Source organism: Haliotis asinina, chromosome 2 (assembly GCF_037392515.1).
Source record: "Haliotis asinina isolate JCU_RB_2024 chromosome 2, JCU_Hal_asi_v2, whole genome shotgun sequence".
NCBI classification, from domain to species: domain Eukaryota; kingdom Metazoa; phylum Mollusca; class Gastropoda; order Lepetellida; family Haliotidae; genus Haliotis; species Haliotis asinina.
In genome coordinates, this window is record NC_090281.1 from 9,740,237 (window position 1) to 9,758,713 (window position 18,477).

General features: G+C 38.4%; 1 protein-coding gene across 1 annotated transcript in view; it reads right to left on the reverse strand.

Annotated features, from left to right (window-relative positions):
- The window catches only part of LOC137273226 (abnormal spindle-like microcephaly-associated protein homolog), a 57,889-nt gene that overhangs the window by 3,309 nt on the left and 36,103 nt on the right, over positions 1 to 18,477 (reverse strand). The window contains exons 19-23 of the mRNA XM_067805736.1: positions 10,381 to 10,530; positions 6,463 to 6,654; positions 5,512 to 5,704; positions 4,150 to 4,304; positions 65 to 214 (exon numbers count right to left, since the gene is read on the reverse strand). Of these exons, the coding sequence (XP_067661837.1) occupies positions 65 to 214; positions 4,150 to 4,304; positions 5,512 to 5,704; positions 6,463 to 6,654; positions 10,381 to 10,530 (840 nt within the window). The remainder of the gene's footprint in view (positions 1 to 64; positions 215 to 4,149; positions 4,305 to 5,511; positions 5,705 to 6,462; positions 6,655 to 10,380; positions 10,531 to 18,477) is intronic.

Sequence of the window (18,477 nt, forward strand, 5' to 3'; positions counted from 1 at the left end):
TCATTGATATTAATCATAACGCTTGAAGTAGACAGCAAATGGATCCCACAAGAAAAACGCTAACCTGTCGTCTGTGAGGATCCAGGGCTAGAATGCCGAGAAGCGAGCATGTCTTAGCAAAGATGGCGTTGCCTTTCTCTCGATAAATCTGCATTAGGTCTACAAGGATGTCTGTTGATTCAACGTCATGAACAGCATTGACGGTCTTGTCGTACTGAAACAAAGAAGAGTAGACATATAACACTGACCACTGATATCTAAAAAAAAAAAAAGAGATGTTACCATTTACAAGCCCTGGGTTTTCAGGATGTACGATATTGCATAACAGAGAATAGATGCAAATATGAGCATATGGAGTTAACATGGCTGTAGGACACTAATTGATTGAATACTGTACACGTAATTTCTCAAACACTGCTTGATTCAGGAGGAAGGTTACAGTGATTTTCCTCACACTGTGTTTGGGTACAGATGTCCAGAATAAGTACTTGACGTGAAAGTCAACGATAGGGTGCCACAGTCATTAAAACAAGCATTTTTAAAAAGGTGTATATTTTGAAATATTGTCAAGAAAACTGAACAATTTTCCATGTAAACCATCCTATGCACATGTATTTCTTATGCCAGATGACCTGAATAGTTAGTGTTAGGAATTTGGAGTTGGTGTTTGTTGGTGATTTGTCATATACTGTTTGTGATATACATACTTAAAGTATATCATGAGCCAGACTGGCATGCAGTCCCTGATAACAGCACTAAATATTCAACCTATTTTTTGTTTAAATCATCTTGTGTCTTGGAACTGTATATCAAACAACTCACTATTTCAAAATTCAGTGCTGCATATGCTCAATTTAGATATTTTTCACACCAACTTCGAATTGAAACTGGCAGATATGAAACTAAAGCCGATAGATTTTGCCTTGTATGCAAGGGATGATAAGATGAATATCATTTTGTATTAGTATGTAATATATACCAACACCTAACCAACTTTTTACAAAGATTGTATCCTACTGTACATGAATTTAATGTGTTAATGTCAGAAATTTTTTAAAAATCAAGCAGCGTATGTGTTTAAGGCACTGTCTTAGCCAGTCATCTCTAAATAATATAAAATAACTGAGCTGTATGTTAATTTATTGTTTTTATTGTACATAGTATATACTCTATACGGTAAATGTAGAATGGATCAATGGCCTCCACTACTAGAAATAAAGATTGAGTGATTGATTGATACCCTTGAGAGATCAGATGTCAAATCTGGCAAAAATGGGTAGTAGTTAGTCTTCCATGGGATTGAAAAATTTAAGGACTGAATTTCCTGACAGTGTTAGGATTCCTTTTTCCTTTCAAGGAACTGAAGAACTGTGTGTTATATGGGTGAAGACAATGTGTGTCTCCGAGAAAGAATGAATAACTCCTGACTGCAAGGCAGGCTTACATTGGATTATTGGGTGTCATTAGTTGGAGGCACTGTCCTTGGAAAAAATCAGAGAATGATTTGAAAACTAGTCAAGGGAAACCTTCAGATTGAATGCAGCCTTGAGAATACTAAGCAAGCGGAAGACCAAGCTCTCAAGTGCCCTCTAACCAATCTCCTTGTGAGAACCACTTGTCACGATGATGCCTTCTCATCACTGAGGGCATGGAGTAGACACTGCTTGACTCTGCTTGACACTGCTGAAGTAAGCATGACCTCTTGACTGGGTCTCAAAACATAAATCACTTCCTGGCTGATTAACTAGATCCTGCATTTGTTTTCTTTACTGAAAATTTTCAGTGGCTTGTTTTGATGGAGTTATCCCTCTGGCTGACGCAGGACAGGACAAAGTCTAGTAAGATAAAGTGAGTGAAACAACAAATCAGGTCTACCAGACGGTTCCAATATCTATGTGAAACATTTTAGCAATTCAGTCAAGAAAAAATATAAACACACGTCAAATTGTTTTGTCTGAACTTGAAATACTTTCAAGTCAAGTTACCCTCCCCAAGATTATACAGACCACAGATATGTTTAGTCAATATTACATTTGATGTTGAATGCAATCTTGTCCAATGAACAGACATGTAATTCCTACAGATGTCTCTCACACAGAGAACATTTTCATAAACTGTCCACAGATACCTCCAGTCAGTCATCACATGACACAGCCTGACTTGAACAGATAAAGTACTTTTCAAGGACGCCTCTTGTAGAGAGGAAGAGTAGGGAAGTGAATGTGAGCCATATTATGCTCTCAACATCCTCTTCTAGGTCTCGCACATCATGGCATGTGGAGACTGTCAACCTCACCCCCCACCCCTAAACATCTTCTCTAATCAAAGCGGAAGAGCAGTTGTCAAGAAAACGCCATCATCTTTCCAACTGTATTCGGTAGGTGAGGTAACTTCTCTGCTGATGGCACCTGTTACATGGAGTGGAGCCAGATTGTTCCTGTGTTTATAGACAAGTTGTGAAGTCTGAGAACCATTTCACAAGTTTCATTTCACAGAGGCACTGCTTTAAAATGGTAACTGGACCATTCCTGTCATGTCTCCAGATCCCACACCAGATGTTGACGATGGGAAGGAAGATCTGGTTGACACATAATGTAGTTTGACTTTTGGCTCTCAGATACGCAGCACCACAAATATAATGTTTAACAGAGACCCTGCTTAGTTGAGGGTCATCTGAACGTGAAGCTACTGCCAGCACTATCACAACATTGCACTCCAGTAATGTTGGAGGCTCCTCGCAGGGGATACACCTGATGGTGTACTGAAGCTCCCAAGGTTTATAGTTAAGCTGGTGCTTAAAGTTGTGATAGTTCAATCCCTTCAGCTGAAGCAAGTTCACAACTAAGTCAGACAGAGCAGCCATCTTAGCAGATGGTGCTGACCAGAATCACCAAAAGATGCCCACTTGCTATCACACAGTCTGCTGGTGGATGTTCAGTGTGCACTGTCCAGCATATCTGTACATCTGAAAGTTACTCACATACAGTCCAGATGCTAGATTGAGGGACTTAAATGTAGAGGGCAACTGATGGGATATAAGTTTGTGGCAAGATAAACAAGATTTGGGACCCTCATGAAACTGAAGCCTCTGGAGGATCAGAAGCCAGCACCTGAGGCTGCATAAGTGGACTGATGAGTGGACTGGCAATTCCATTTGATGGTCATTACCATGGATAGCACTATGTCAATGGTCATGATTTGACTGCTCTCAATCCAACTACATCTCATGTTTGCTCCTGAACTAACTGTTGATCCTCTTGATCATTCCTTAAAAGGCTAGTTAATCAATGGCTGAACAGCTGATTGACCATTTTGTTGATTAGGTTTGTATGATGCCTGTGGTGAATATCCAGTCCTGAGGCTCACTCATAAAGTATGCAAGCTGTTGTATGTTGTAGAGTAGGTTACGAATGGATTGCGTATGGGTGAGGTGTTATGAGGATAGAAAGATGAAGGAAACAAATCTTGTTGAAATCAGCATCAACAATATTTAGTAGAAATGCAATGTGCGACAGTATTAATGAAAAGATTACAAGAATAATTATCACAAAGACATGATAACAAGAAAAACACTGCAAATTTTATGAATTTCCTTTGCTATGCTGTTAATGAGTTTAATTTGCAAAGAAGAAAAAGAACAAAAATAAATTCCACTCCTACATGTAAGAGGATGTAGACTGCTTCTCACTGCTTGTGATGAATCACAGTGTTCCTGAGAGGGATTGGATATCAGCCACTGGCACAAATTAATGGCCTGGAGAGCAATTATCCCAAGGCTTTTTCCTTCAACTCAGATTAGATTCCAGAAATATCTGAGTAACGCAATCAGTTGTCTAAATGTACAGGACTTTTGACCAACATTTGGAGTAATATATGAAGAACTCATGGGAAACATGGGGAGATACTGACAGGTGGGAATTCATGTGGAAGTATATCACAATTATGCAGCTCTGGTTCAGGCAAAGTTCACAAAACTTTTAAAACTTGAAGTCAACTTTCTCCCTGACACCTTGATGAGTCATGGTTAGGGAACAGGGATAACAAAAATATTTTTCATTGTATCCCAAGCAATTCTTTTATGATTTAAGACATCATATGAAAAATAATGTTTCTCTTTAATTGTAAACAAAGCACTTGTTCGTGTTTTACCTTGGCCAGATTGAGGAGGATGTTGACGGAGTACTTGATCATTTCCATGTGTGGCAGGCTGCGGTTGCAGCTGCGGATGAGGCGGTAGATGACATGGACAGCATGCACCTCAACCAGACGCTGGCAACATCGTGGGGACAGTCGAGTAGCTACATCTGAGAACAGGAAGGAGGGGGAGGTGAAATGTGGAGCGGTATGGAGTGGAGTGGTATGGAGTGGAGTGGTATGGAAACCACTCATGATCTATAAATTGTTGATACAGGCTAAATGCACTTCAGACTGAAACATTTGAAACAGACATAATACTATCAAAACCATACACATTCCAGTAATCATCACATTTTATGACCTCTTATACAGGGGTGCAAATTACAGGGATGGCAACAGGAAAATCTATTTTCAGATGAAAAGTTAAGATTGTAACATTGAATGGAGGGTTCAGAATAATCAATTTGATTTAAGATCAGTGGAAAATTGCCATCAGTCAAATTATTGCATCAAGCATGAATACAACCTGAGAAGTGGAGCCAATATTTTACATTGAGAGAATAGCTGTTTGAATTATCATTTTTATCAGTACTGTAGATGTAGATGTACTGTACTGTACATGCATACCTGACAATTCTAGTCTGCAAAGAAATTCATTACAGGTGTGAAAGGTTGATTTTTTCTTCATAGTAGCACTAAAATCCATAAAAGCCTTTTGATGTAGACTTAGTTCCTGAAAATGAAATCACGTTGACTTGGTCTGTATTATACCTTAAAACTGTATTACTGAGACTACTCTGCAGGGTAAGCAAGGTTTCAAAACTGCTTACTGGACCATAGGACAAGTGAGTGGACAATAATTAGTGGTCTTGTCAGTACTTCAAAAAAAAAGTACTGGTCAAAAATAACATTTGTAGATTTAAGGCACACAAAGATCAAATGCATTTCAGTCTAGATTTTGAAAAATCTCTAACAAATCACCTAAATCGGATATATATAATGACACCCTATTTTCAGACTAACTTAAGGAAATAAATTATGGTTTACCCTACAGTTGCTTGTCTAATGAGAGCTGCATAAATTAACAATTGATATAAAATTCACTGACCACTGCAAACTTATCACTTAGTGGTCCTGGTAAATTTTTATTAGCAGTGCCCACAGAAATGGCATAAATTTTACACACTGCTCTGTATTCGAAAGTAGACAGCCCGTGGTAAATGTCACGATACAGATACCTCAAGAATGAAATAAACCTGTATCTGTACATGAAACTTTAGGGATGATCTCCCCATGTTCCAGGTGTTGTCTATGGACCCAACTGTGCTGACACTGCCCAACAAACTACATACAACAAGAAGCAGATGGACGTACCGAGATGAATGAGGGCCTCCAGGATGTGAGACACACTCTTGTATTCCAACAGGTAGTCCAGGGCGGATGTTGTACGGTTGCCCAGCTTCTTGTCTTCTGTAGCATTTTGACTAGCTTCATGGCAGCGGGCCCTAGCACGTCGGATCTTCTTACAAGTAATATTCTTCCTGGCCCAATAGCCTCGCCACACAGCCTAGCAACAAGACAACATCAACACAGTTGATAAGCAAGCGTATGACACACACTGTTGGTTGTTGATGATGGTGTACCTTCAATGACTGGTTTATCTGCTCTTCTGTATACCAAATCAATATTATCAATCATTACTGCACATTTTAAATATAATTTCCCTGCATATTGTTAGATGGATAGTATTTTCATTTCAAGTTAAATCGTCTGACGAACACTTTTTTGAAAATTGTGAATTTGTTACTATAAATGATATTGTTAGCAAAAATGACAATTACGATGTTTACATTGAAAATTGCCTAAATGCTCACATACAAAGTTAGTTAAATGAATCCTCATACACATATGGACAGCATATTATTTCACTCTTTTCCCATTAAGACTTTTTTCCACAAACTGACTAATGTATCTTCTTGGAAATGAAGGAGTGGTAGGGTAGCCTAGTGGTTAAAGTGTTTGCTCGTCACACCAAAAGGCCCAGGTTTGATTCCCCACATGTATGCAATGTGTGAAGCCCATTTCTGGTGTCACTGCTAAGATATTGCTGGAATATTGCTGAAAGCGGTGTAAAAGCACTCATGGAACTGAAACCCATTCTCACCCCCAATATCCCACCCACACAGTTCCAATGTTTCACTATGGCAACCTACTGTACACCCTCACCTGCATGTGACTACATCCCATTCCTTCTGTCAATAAACCCATCCTCACCCAAATACCTGTTCACACCTTCATCAGTCAGCATGTAATCAAGATGCTCACCTGTATTCTGGCCACCTGTCTGTGGAGTCGGAGCTGCCTCTCTCTGACAAGCCAATGCCGCACTGCGCTTTGGATGACCACTGCTGACCTCTGCCTCAATGCCAACCACTGCCGACACTGTTGCTGCAGTAGCACCGTACTGTTGCGTAGCTTTATGTAGTGAACACGTACCAAGAACGCTCGTACATGACGCTGTCAACAATCAGATGGATATCCAACTTAAGGACAGGAAAACCTCTTCTGTGCATGTTGTAACAAATAGTCAGATTTTGTTGACAACACAGCAAAACATAGATTTTATGACAGCTTCAAAGTATATAAACCACACTTAAGCATCTAAACTCTAAACACCTTTCCTTGAAAACTAATGCTTATTTTGTCTCAGCAAAAATATGGAAACCTGCTAAGAACCTAAACTGCCTTTACTTGGAGCAATAGCATTTTTGTGCTGCTGAGAGGATTGGACAAAAATACTGTTGTGGGACTGGTACAGACAGCTTGAAAACATGTCCAATGAGTTTATGTGAAAATGATTTGAGTATGATAAAGTTTACTTTCCAGTTCCTAGGAGTGTTTGTAGCTTTGATCAATGGCTGATGACCTTATGATCTCTAAACAAGATAACTGTGTGTCATTGTGTAACAGGCTACCTACTGTATTATAAACTATAAACCAGGGCCAAGGTTTTCCAAGTTCTCTTAGCACTAAGACATTGTAAGTGCATTACATTAACATTAACTTACTACTATCTCATCACTAAGAGAGCTTTGAAAATCTAGGCCCAGAGCCTCCTTTCACGAAGCACTTAGGTGATCGTAAGTCACTGAGGTAACTTTACAGCAATGTTAAAGAATCTGACTTAAGGTTAACCATAGTAAAGCGTGCTTCATGAAAGGAACCCCAGATGAATGAGTGACATTTGTGTAACAATCTGACCACAATAAGCCATAAAGCAGATCAATGGCTGATGTCCCTGTGATGTATAAAGCAGATCAATGGCTGATGTCCCTGTGATGTATAAACCAGATCACTGAGTGACATCAATAACAATCTGACTACAATAAACTACAAAGCAGATCAATGGCTGATGTCCCTGTGATGTATAAAGCAGATCAATGGCTGATGTCCCTGTGATGTATAAACCAGATCACTGAGTGACATCAATAACAATCTGACTACAATAAACTACAAAGCAGATCAATGGCTGATGTCCTTGTGATGTATAAACCAGTTCACTGAGTGACATCTATAACAATCTGACTACAATAAACTACAAAGCAGATCAATGGCTGATGTCCCTGTGATGTATAAACCAGATCACTGAGTGACATCTATAACAATCTGACCACAATAAACTACAAAGCAGATCAATGGCTGATGTCCCTGTGATGTATAAACCAGATCACTGAGTGACATCTATAACAATCTGACTACAATAAACTACAAAGCAGATCAATGGCTGATGTCCCTGTGATGTATAAACCAGATCACTGAGTGACATCTATAACAATCTGACTACAATAAACTACAAAGCAGATCAATGGCTGATGTCCTTGTGATGTATAAACCAGATCACTGAGTGACATCTATAACAATCTGACCACAATAAACTACAAAGCAGATCAATGGCTGATGTCCCTGTGATGTATAAACCAGATCACTGAGTGACATCTATAACAATCTGACTACAATAAACTACAAAGCAGATCAATGGCTGATGTCCCTGTGATGTATAAACCAGATCACTGAGTGACATCTATAACAATCTGACTACAATAAACTACAAAGCAGATCAATGGCTGATGTCCCTGTGATGTATAAACCAGATCACTGAGTGACATCTATAACAATCTGACTACAATAAACTACAAAGCAGATCAATGGCTGATGTCCCTGTGATGTATAAACCAGATCACTGAGTGACATCTATAACAATCTGACTACAATAAACTACAAAGCAGATCAATGGCTGATGTCCCTGTGATGTATAAACCAGATCACTGAGTGACATCTATAACAATCTGACTACAATAAACTACAAAGCAGACCAATGGCTGATTTCCTTGTGATGTATAAACCAGATCACTGAGTGACATCTATAACAATCTGACCACAATAAACTACAAAGCAGATCAATGGCTGATGTCCCTGTGATGTATAAACCAGATCACTGAGTGACATCTATAACAATCTGACCACAATAAACTACAAAGCAGATCAATGGCTGATGTCCCTGTGATGTATAAACCAGTTCACTGAGTGACATCTATAACAATCTGACTACAATAAACTACAAAGCAGATCAATGGCTGATGTCCCTGTGATGTATAAACCAGTTCACTGAGTGACATCTATAACAATCTGACTACAATAAACTACAAAGCAGATCAATGGCTGATGTCCCTGTGATGTATAAACCAGATCACTGAGTGACATCTATAACAATCTGACTACAATAAACTACAAAGCAGATCAATGGCTGATGTCCCTGTGATGTATAAACCAGATCACTGAGTGACATCTATAACAATCTGACTACAATAAACTACAAAGCAGATCAATGGCTGATGTCCCTGTGATGTATAAACCAGATCACTGAGTGACATCTATAACAATCTGACTACAATAAACTACAAAGCAGATCAATGGCTGATTTCCTTGTGATGTATAAACCAGATCACTGAGTGACATCTATAACAATCTGACCACAATAAACTACAAAGCAGATCAATGGCTGATGTCCCTGTGATGTATAAACCAGATCACTGAGTGACATCTATAACAATCTGACCACAATAAACTACAAAGCAGATCAATGGCTGATGTCCCTGTGATGTATAAACCAGTTCACTGAGTGACATCTATAACAATCTAGCTACAATAAACTACAAAGCAGATCAATGGCTGATGTCCCTGTGATGTATAAACCAGTTCACTGAGTGACATCTATAACAATCTGACCACAATAAACTACAAAGCAGATCAATGGCTGATGTCCCTGTGATGTATAAACCAGTTCACTGAGTGACATCTATAACAATCTGACTACAATAAACTACAAAGCAGATCAATGGCTGATGTCCTTGTGATGTATAAACCAGATCACTGAGTGACATCTATAACAATCTGACTACAATAAACTACAAAGCAGATCAATGGCTGATGTCCCTGTGATGTATAAACCAGATCACTGAGTGACATCTATAACAATCTGACTACAATAAACTACAAAGCAGATCAATGGCTGATGTCCCTGTGATGTATAAACCAGTTCACTGAGTGACATCTATAACAATCTGACCACTGCTGTTCTGAGCCTAATGAGATCCAAGTGTGGCCTCCCCTCTGACACCCACGTGAGAGTCTGACACTACCCCAGATGGCAGGCGAGCCTGTCAAAGCAGCATGTGCACAGCAAAATAAGTAAGAACAATTGTTAAGATTTCCTTTGAGTAGCATATTAACAAGTTTTATGGTGAAATATTCCACATAAATAAAGTTAAGATGAAGGTGATAAAACAGAATGCAACAAAACAGGAGTAGGAGTCAAAAAAAGTAAACATGTTCTGAAGCAGATTCTGCACGACCAGGACTTACTCTTCATTACACAATATTGTACATGTATTAAAAAAATTCATTTTATTCCTCTGCTTCCACACATACAAATCCTCCAATGGAGAGATTGGTAAATGGACATACTTTCATAACTTTGGACTTTTTAATTAATTTCACAACACCTATCAGAAAAGTTCCTTTAAACCAAAGTAGTAAAAGTAAGGACAAGATCCTTCAAACCAAACAAAACAAGGACTTTGGGTTGACATTACCATGGTTACCATTGATTTTGAAAGTGTCCAATCATGATAGAAGTTCTAGTAAGTCTTGAAGGTCTGGTTGCTGTACCAGTGCTACACTCACCTGTATGCATATGATGCTTGCAATCCTCTGTCGTGCCTGCCGTAGCATCAAGCACTGTCTATACCATGTCTGTATCCTGACTGCAGCAAGATGGACCTTGGCACGACGGGCGTACATCTCCAGTTGGGCTTTCCGTTCTGCCTGGAGCTTCTTTATGAAATAAACATGGAATCTTTTGAGCAATATTCCTGGGAAGAAACAGCATCCTCCTGGGAGGTCAGTCTGGTCATCGGTCAAACACTGGCTGTATAACAGTGTCATTGTCACTGTCAATATTGCACTACTTGAAATAAATAAATGTTCTGAGCACTAGTCCTCTTTAAGGATTGACTGCCAAACTCAACAATCTGGGACAGATTGACAAGTATGTGAGTCGGGTACAGCTTCCTGCTGGGCACGACTTAACAGTTTGGTTGAGTGTCAATCCTGCAATGAAGATTATCGTTGTCTAATGACCACCCATAAGGCCAACAGCTTTCAACTCTGATTTGTGCAGCATAGTTAAGTAACAATCCAGTTTAGGGGTCAGCTGATGAGAGTCTTCTATGCCCCACTACCATCAGTGTCTAAGACCTGGTTAATGTTCAACAGGTGTGCTGTGTGAATCCACCAGTAACAGTCTAAGGAGAATATGATAGCTCTCCCTCTGTCCCTTGCCTTTAAGTACAAGATAGGACCGTACAGATCATGTGCACACTCTTACACAAACAAAACCCTTGACAATAGAGATTAAATTTAATGACACCCCGAATCGATGCAAGCGTCCCAGTCCAGGTCTGAAACAAAGGCCCCCCTCTTATTGAAGTCTTGTTTTGCTCTGCACCAATTGTGTTTTGATAGCACCCCCTTCCTCTCGCCCTCAATGAGTGTAAGACACTGGTCCCTACAAAGGAGCACTCTGCCTCAGGGCACGGACAGCCCTGGGGGGTCAGTAATTAGCATTAGTGGGGCTGGCTAGTCTGTGATTTGGCTCTCTCAGTGGCTGGGACCTGAGTGGACGTGATGCATAGCAAAACTTTGTTCAACATGGATGTGACAGACTGACACTGAACTCGTCAAAACAAACGAGGCACAGGATGTTTCTAGTCGTGTTAATGAGGTTATGTGTGTTAATTTAATAATTACAGTCCATTAAATAAAAACATCACATACACATCATGGGAGCAACTGTCTTGAAACTGTAACATAATTGCTTTATTATAAATGCCACTGTCATGAAGGCTATTGTGACAGCACATTGACAGTGGAGGTTCCTAATTAGACAATAAACTACAGACAGTGCAATGTCTGGTATTTCTAATGACAACCATAAACTATATAGTATCTAAAATGTGAGAACTATTTGGATCATCATCACTACATCTGCAGTAATTATACTTGTGTCTGGAATCACAATATTAGGAATTTTTAACACATTCAAATTTGCTTCAAACTGGACTTTCAATCCACTGAATAAAATTCTTTATATTAAAACAGTTAACCAGTCTTGGTAAAATTGAGAGAGAAAGTTTAGCTTAAGCCGCTTTTAGCAGCAATATTCCAGCAATATCATGATGGATCTTGGTAAAAGGAAGTAAAACAACCTGTTTTCTTTTTTTTTTGTCATGTAAATGCGGTATGTCTTCATGATTCATGACAGAATGAGCACATAATTCACTTTTTCTTTGAAACTTACATAATTACTCAGAAATATTTTGTATTATCCCTGGCCTAGTGGGGAAGAACATTTTGACAGACAAAATCTTTTAATTCTTGTGAAATAATAAAGTAGCCTTATTAAGCCATTTCGTAAATTGCGAACAGTCTGAAACAGTGTGATTTGTAATCACGCAAACATGTACATAAGAAGAAGAGCAAGTGTTATGGATGTCAAATTCCTCATTATGAATAATACACTGCTTCAGAACGTATGCTTGCTCCTTCATCAAGTTCACTTAATATGCACCAAAATGTGTTATTCGCAACAAAGAAGTTAACATACATAAATGTTGCCTCTCTTATGCATTCTACTTCTAAATGCCCTTCGAAGACAGATTTCATTAACATAATCAGTATTTCTAACACCATGATGTTTGTGTGAAATGTTTCAGCATTGGAATAGGAAATAAGAACTTGTGTATACAGTGATACAAAACCATCTTGAGCAGTGTCAGAGTGCCAATCAATGAAATGTTTTTACAAATCCTCACGTCATGCTTCAATTAATAGATCCCACCTGGGTATACAGAGATTACACAATACAGTCACTCACAGGTAATCTGAACCCTCACAGCCTCATCAGCAGGGATGAAGATGGAGATGAAGGAATTAGCATCCCTAGCGTGACCACTCCAAGAATCAGATTATTGGTGTTCTGCATGTACAGTTATGTAATTGGACATGCTTGAACTGCAACAAAACACTACTCAAAGAAAATTGGGGGCACCATGGACTTCGTGGCCGAATTAAAGTGCAAGGCCAAAACACATAAATCAGAGAATGCCTTGAGAAGCTTGGACAAGTAGATTTGCAAACTTATTTATGTTGTGTGTTTCTTCCGATAATGAGGTAAAATCACACTTCGGCCAAACAAAAGATACCTTTTGTTTTATAGATTATTTGTCAACATAGCAGAAAGAGGGACTCAGGGAGAAGAGAGTCTGTTTCCTAGACACTGAAGTATAAATGATAAAAAGATTCAACTTTAAGACTGGAACAATTGTTTAAACGGTGTGCGAAAGAAAAGATACCGACTAAAAGTCCTAAATTTGCCTTGGAAAAAAGTACCGGCACAAAAGCTACACCTTGAAGAAGGACTTTTTGACAAAATAATAAAGTAAACACAGACAGACAGATATTGTTCATTAAAAGAGTGAAATGTTTGTTATTACATGCAATAAAGTAGAATACCAAAGCAGGAAGATACTTGATCACCTAACCAATAAGACTTATCATACATCATACGCTATAATCTCCTTTGTGACTTTATATGCATTTCGGTATTGCCCTGGGCTCCTTTGTGATTTTACTGACACTCTTTTTTATATATTTTTAATATCTTTTTAAGATTACGATACTTATTTTTGGAAGTAAACATCAGTCTACACTGGGGGAATGGTTAAAAAAGAAAAAAAACATCACAGGACAGTGAAAACATGTATTGATTTCATCAATGACAGGACTGTGACAACATGGAGCGGTTAAGCCTTGACATGTGGCAGCTGGAGAAGTGAGATGCTTGGGGAGCTTGTACCAGCAAGCACTTAGCATGTCTCTGGCAGGAGCACAGTCATGCTGACACTCCATATGAACATTGCTTGGACACATTTGCACTTTCATAGGTACTTGTTTAGCATTACAAATTCTAAAAACTAATTTAGAAGAAATTAACCAAATTTGATGATAAAATTGCTTCACTGTGTGTTTTAGGACTACAAACTAAGAGCCCTTGACAAGCAGACAAAATTGCATTTTATCCAAATTTTTTATTTACAAATCATACTTCACTGATAACCTAATTATCGCTAACTGAAGAACCAAACAAGTTCTGATGTGTCAAAAGTTGGCATACTGCAGCCATTTAGATGTATTTGAAAAACTGTTTCAGTTGCACTCATTTTAAGTGCCTTGTTCTGTAACTCCTGGCATGTTTATTTTCTGGATCAGACCAGAAAACCCTGATAGTATTGATGAAACACAGACAATTATCCAAAACTGTTTTACAGTTTGGTGAAATGAAACAAAAACAAAGTTTTAAACATGACAAAGACTCGGTCATTCACGTTTTTTCTGTCTGTTGTTTTAAAACAAACTTGATTGTGTCTTCATTGATAAAGACCGGAATTTAACTGATGTTAGTCTAACTGGTGATCTTCACAAAGTGACAATGGTTACTTCAAGAAGCACTAATCCTGTATCTCAGGCCAAATTAGACCCACAGAGAGCCTAATCGTTAAACACATTTTGAACTTATGTCCAACTACATATTTGCCCGATTCAATTGGCTTGTTGGTCCAGATCTTCAGATCAAAAAGACTGACCTGGTCTAAACACTGCAATAAAACAAATACCTTTTGTTTTCTTTGAAGTAAGTATTCTGATATCTGTCTCAATATCCAAATACCCTCAAGAAATTTGTCTTTCCATACCGAGGGCAATAAAACCATATTGGTGATAATAGATTAGAATGATGTACCTCACTTTTCAACCTTGAGGGCGAAGGACTAACATATCAGGTAAATCCCCGATTGTGATGACTTCAAAGGGGGTGATTATTCACTCAGCTAACAGGTATTTACCAGTGACATAACCCATCACGCTTCGCTGGTCACCTGCTCCAGCTTCAGGATGATGATCACAAGTTGTGTTATCTTAGTAATCATCAAAGCAGTCAACACACAATGCAGGGCACAGGGATTTGTCACTCTTTGTCCCAAGAAAGTACAACTTCATGATTGATTGTCTGATGTTTTGATCAGTTTGGTTTAAAGATTGATTTCTTGGTTCAGATTATAAGAGGTCTTTCATTTTGCCAGGTACAAGATATAAGAATGCATGTGTTTTGTAACTTGATGTAACTGTTTATCTAGAAAAGCACAGAAGCCCCAAATATGTAGCAAATGTTTGAAAAAAATACCTGCCTGGAATATTTTTCACTAATTCATATTAACATGTATGTCTAATGTAAATGCTTGTGCAAGGGGGATTGTATTTCACACAACAGGATATGTTACATTACAGGATAAAGACTGCTAATAACTGACATTACTGAGGACATGATGATTATAGCTTCAAAAAAACTACGCTGATATTGAGGGGGAAACAACTATTGCAACAGTGAGAGTCTATGGCAACATGCTATTGTAATAGTGATAGTCTATGGCAACATGCTATTGTAATAGCGATAGTCTATGGCAACATGCTGTTGTAATAGCGATATTCTATGGCAACATGCTATTGTAATAGCGATATTCTATGGCAACATGCTATTGTAATAGCGATAGTCTATGGCAACATGCTGTTGTAATAGCGATATTCTATGGCAACATGCTACTGTAAGAGCGATAGTCTATGGCAACATGCTATTGTAACAGCGATAGTCTATGGCAACATGCTGTTGCAACAGTGAGAGTCTATGGCAACATGCTATTGTAATAGTGATAGTCTATGGCAACATGCTATTGCAACAGTGAGAGTCTATGGCAACATGCTATTGTAATAGTGATAGTCTATGGCAACATGCTATTGTAATAGCGATAGTCTATGGCAACATGCTGTTGTAATAGCGATATTCTATGGCAACATGCTATTGTAATAGCGATATTCTATGGCAACATGCTATTGTAATAGCGATAGTCTATGGCAACATGCTGTTGTAATAGCGATATTCTATGGCAACATGCTACTGTAATAGCGATAGTCTATGGCAACATGCTATTGTAACAGCGATAGTCTATGGCAACATGCTACTGTAACAGCAATAGTCTGTGGCAACATGCTATTGTAACAGCGATAGTCTATGGCAACATGATATTGTAACAACGATAGTCTATGGCAACATGCTATTGTAATAGCGATAGTCTATGGCAACATACTATTGTAACAGCGATAGTCTATGGCAACATGCTATTGTAATAGCAATAGTCTATGGCAACATGCTATTGTAATTGCGATAGTCTATGGCAACATGCTGTTGTAATAGCGATATTCTATGGCAACATGCTACTGTAATAGCGATAGTCTATGGCAACATGCTGTTGTAATAGCGATAGTCTATGGCAACATGCTGTTGTAATAGCGATAGTCTATGGCAACATGCTGTTGTAATAGCGATATTCTATGGCAACATGCTATTGTAACAGCGATAGTCTATGGCAACATGCTATTGTAATAGCGATAGTCTATGGCAACATGCTGTTGTAATAGCGATAGTCTATGGCAACATGCTGTTGTAACAGCGATAGTCTATGGCAACATGCTACTGTAACAGCGATAGTCTATGGCAACATGCTATTGTAACAGCGATAGTCTATGGCAACATGCTACTGTAACAGCGATAGTCTATGGCAACATGCTATTGTAACAGCGATAGTCTATGGCAACATGCTATTGTAATAGCGATAGTCTATGGCAACATGCTATTGTAACAGCGATAGTCTATGGCAACATGCTATTGTAACAGCGATAGTCTATGGCAACATGCTATTGTAACAGCGATAGTCTATGGCAACATGCTATTGAAATAGCGATAGTCTATGGCAACATGCTATTGTAATAGCGATAGTCTATGGCAACATGCTATTGTAATAGCAATAGTCTTATTGTGACCTGTTGCAACAGGTTTGTTGTCTCCTTGTAATGTCTCAACGGAGGTCATTTTGGAAATGAATGTGTAGTTTAAATGAAATATAAACAAGTAGTTTCAGTCTCTTTTAATCACTGACAAGAAACTGACAAGAGCCCAGGCATAAAGACAAAGAAGCTGCAAGTGCACTAAACAATAAAAAAAAATAGTTTTAATAGCTGATGCATAGTTAATAAAAACAAATAAGTGCCAATCACTTCAATCACCAATCATTTCTACCATCACAGACTCAACAATTGCAACTGAGCGATAGTTCCATGCATAGTTATGCTATAGGAAGAACAGTGCTTGTTCAAAAGTACCGAAAAAAAAGAGTTCTGTTGTTGTGAAAACAAATTAAATGGTGTTGACAGCAAAGTTATTGCAGAGAAAACATAAAGTGATTGTGTATAATAGACATGGATGAAATACTGAGTTAACCAAGAACAATGATATTCCCACTGGGCAGGTCTAATCCAGGATTTAGCTTGAGTTCTGTTTGTGAAAGAGATTGTTTTAACAAAATGAAGTACTGTTGGAAACAGAAAAAAAACTCTATGTTTTTCACATTTATATCAACAACTTATGTAGTTAATGTGTGGAAATGGGAATTATCTGTTAAACAAAGTTTGGCCTAACTACAGTCTGAGAGCTAGGGAGATAGGGAAGGTAGGAAAAGGATTTTACAAATGAGAGATTAATGCAGAAGTGCACAATGACTATTTTCCTAAGTTGAAAGCAACTTTTTTGGAATAGACCATGACTTCATGCAAATTAGTGTGTAATGACATTGTATTACAAATGCCCCATTCCAAAATTAAATTTAGCTTCATTATAAACGATAGTTGGCATGCAAAATAACTTTAATACTGAAACTATTAAGAAGAAAAATTGTAAGGATAAAGGATGTAGCTACCAAAGAGTCTCATTATCACTATGAAAGGAAACAGGTAGGAGGTGTCGTCTCAAACAGTGTGGCCCAGGTGGTGGTTGGCGTCGGGCTGGGTATAGAGATATCAGCTGAGATAAGATAATCCTTTAGGGAATTAAACTGGTAGCATGACCATTGGGTGGTCATGACATCTATATATTTTGAGACATTCAATAAGATGACTGAATTAAGCTTTTCTATGGTTTTTACGTACCTCAACATTAATTTAAGGAAAAAAGACACATACAATGTCAACTTACAGACGACACATATTCATAAGACATGAAAAGGCATAATATATCTTTGAGATAACCCTTTATGAGTGTCAGCAGCACGTGCATTTCATGCCAGGTGAGCCAACGGTGTATTGTTGTCATACTTGGCTGAGCAACCTCATTGCCATTAACTCTAAATGCATGAAAATTATTAAAATCTAAATATTTTAGATATTTAAATACTTACCTTACCATAGGTCTTATGCATATTACCTCTAGCTTCGCTAAACGAGATCAGACAGTCGTTGATTCACCATCCCCTCGATGGCTACCTCATGTAATCTACGAATGTAGTCACGGAAGTGACGTGATCTCTCCACTCGCGCGAGAGCGCAGAATCCAAAATTCACTTTTACCGTCAACCGGAAGGTCCGAAGAGTCCAAAGTGGGGAGGAGCATCCAGCGTTGGGAGGGAGTCATCGCCCTATGGTAAGGTAAGTATTTAAATATCTAAAATATTTAGATTTTAATAAATTTTTATCTTACCTTACCATAGGTCTTATGCATATGGCTTCGACAGATGGATGGTGGTGTGGACTCCGGAGGACCATCCCTCAGCAAACAGTGCA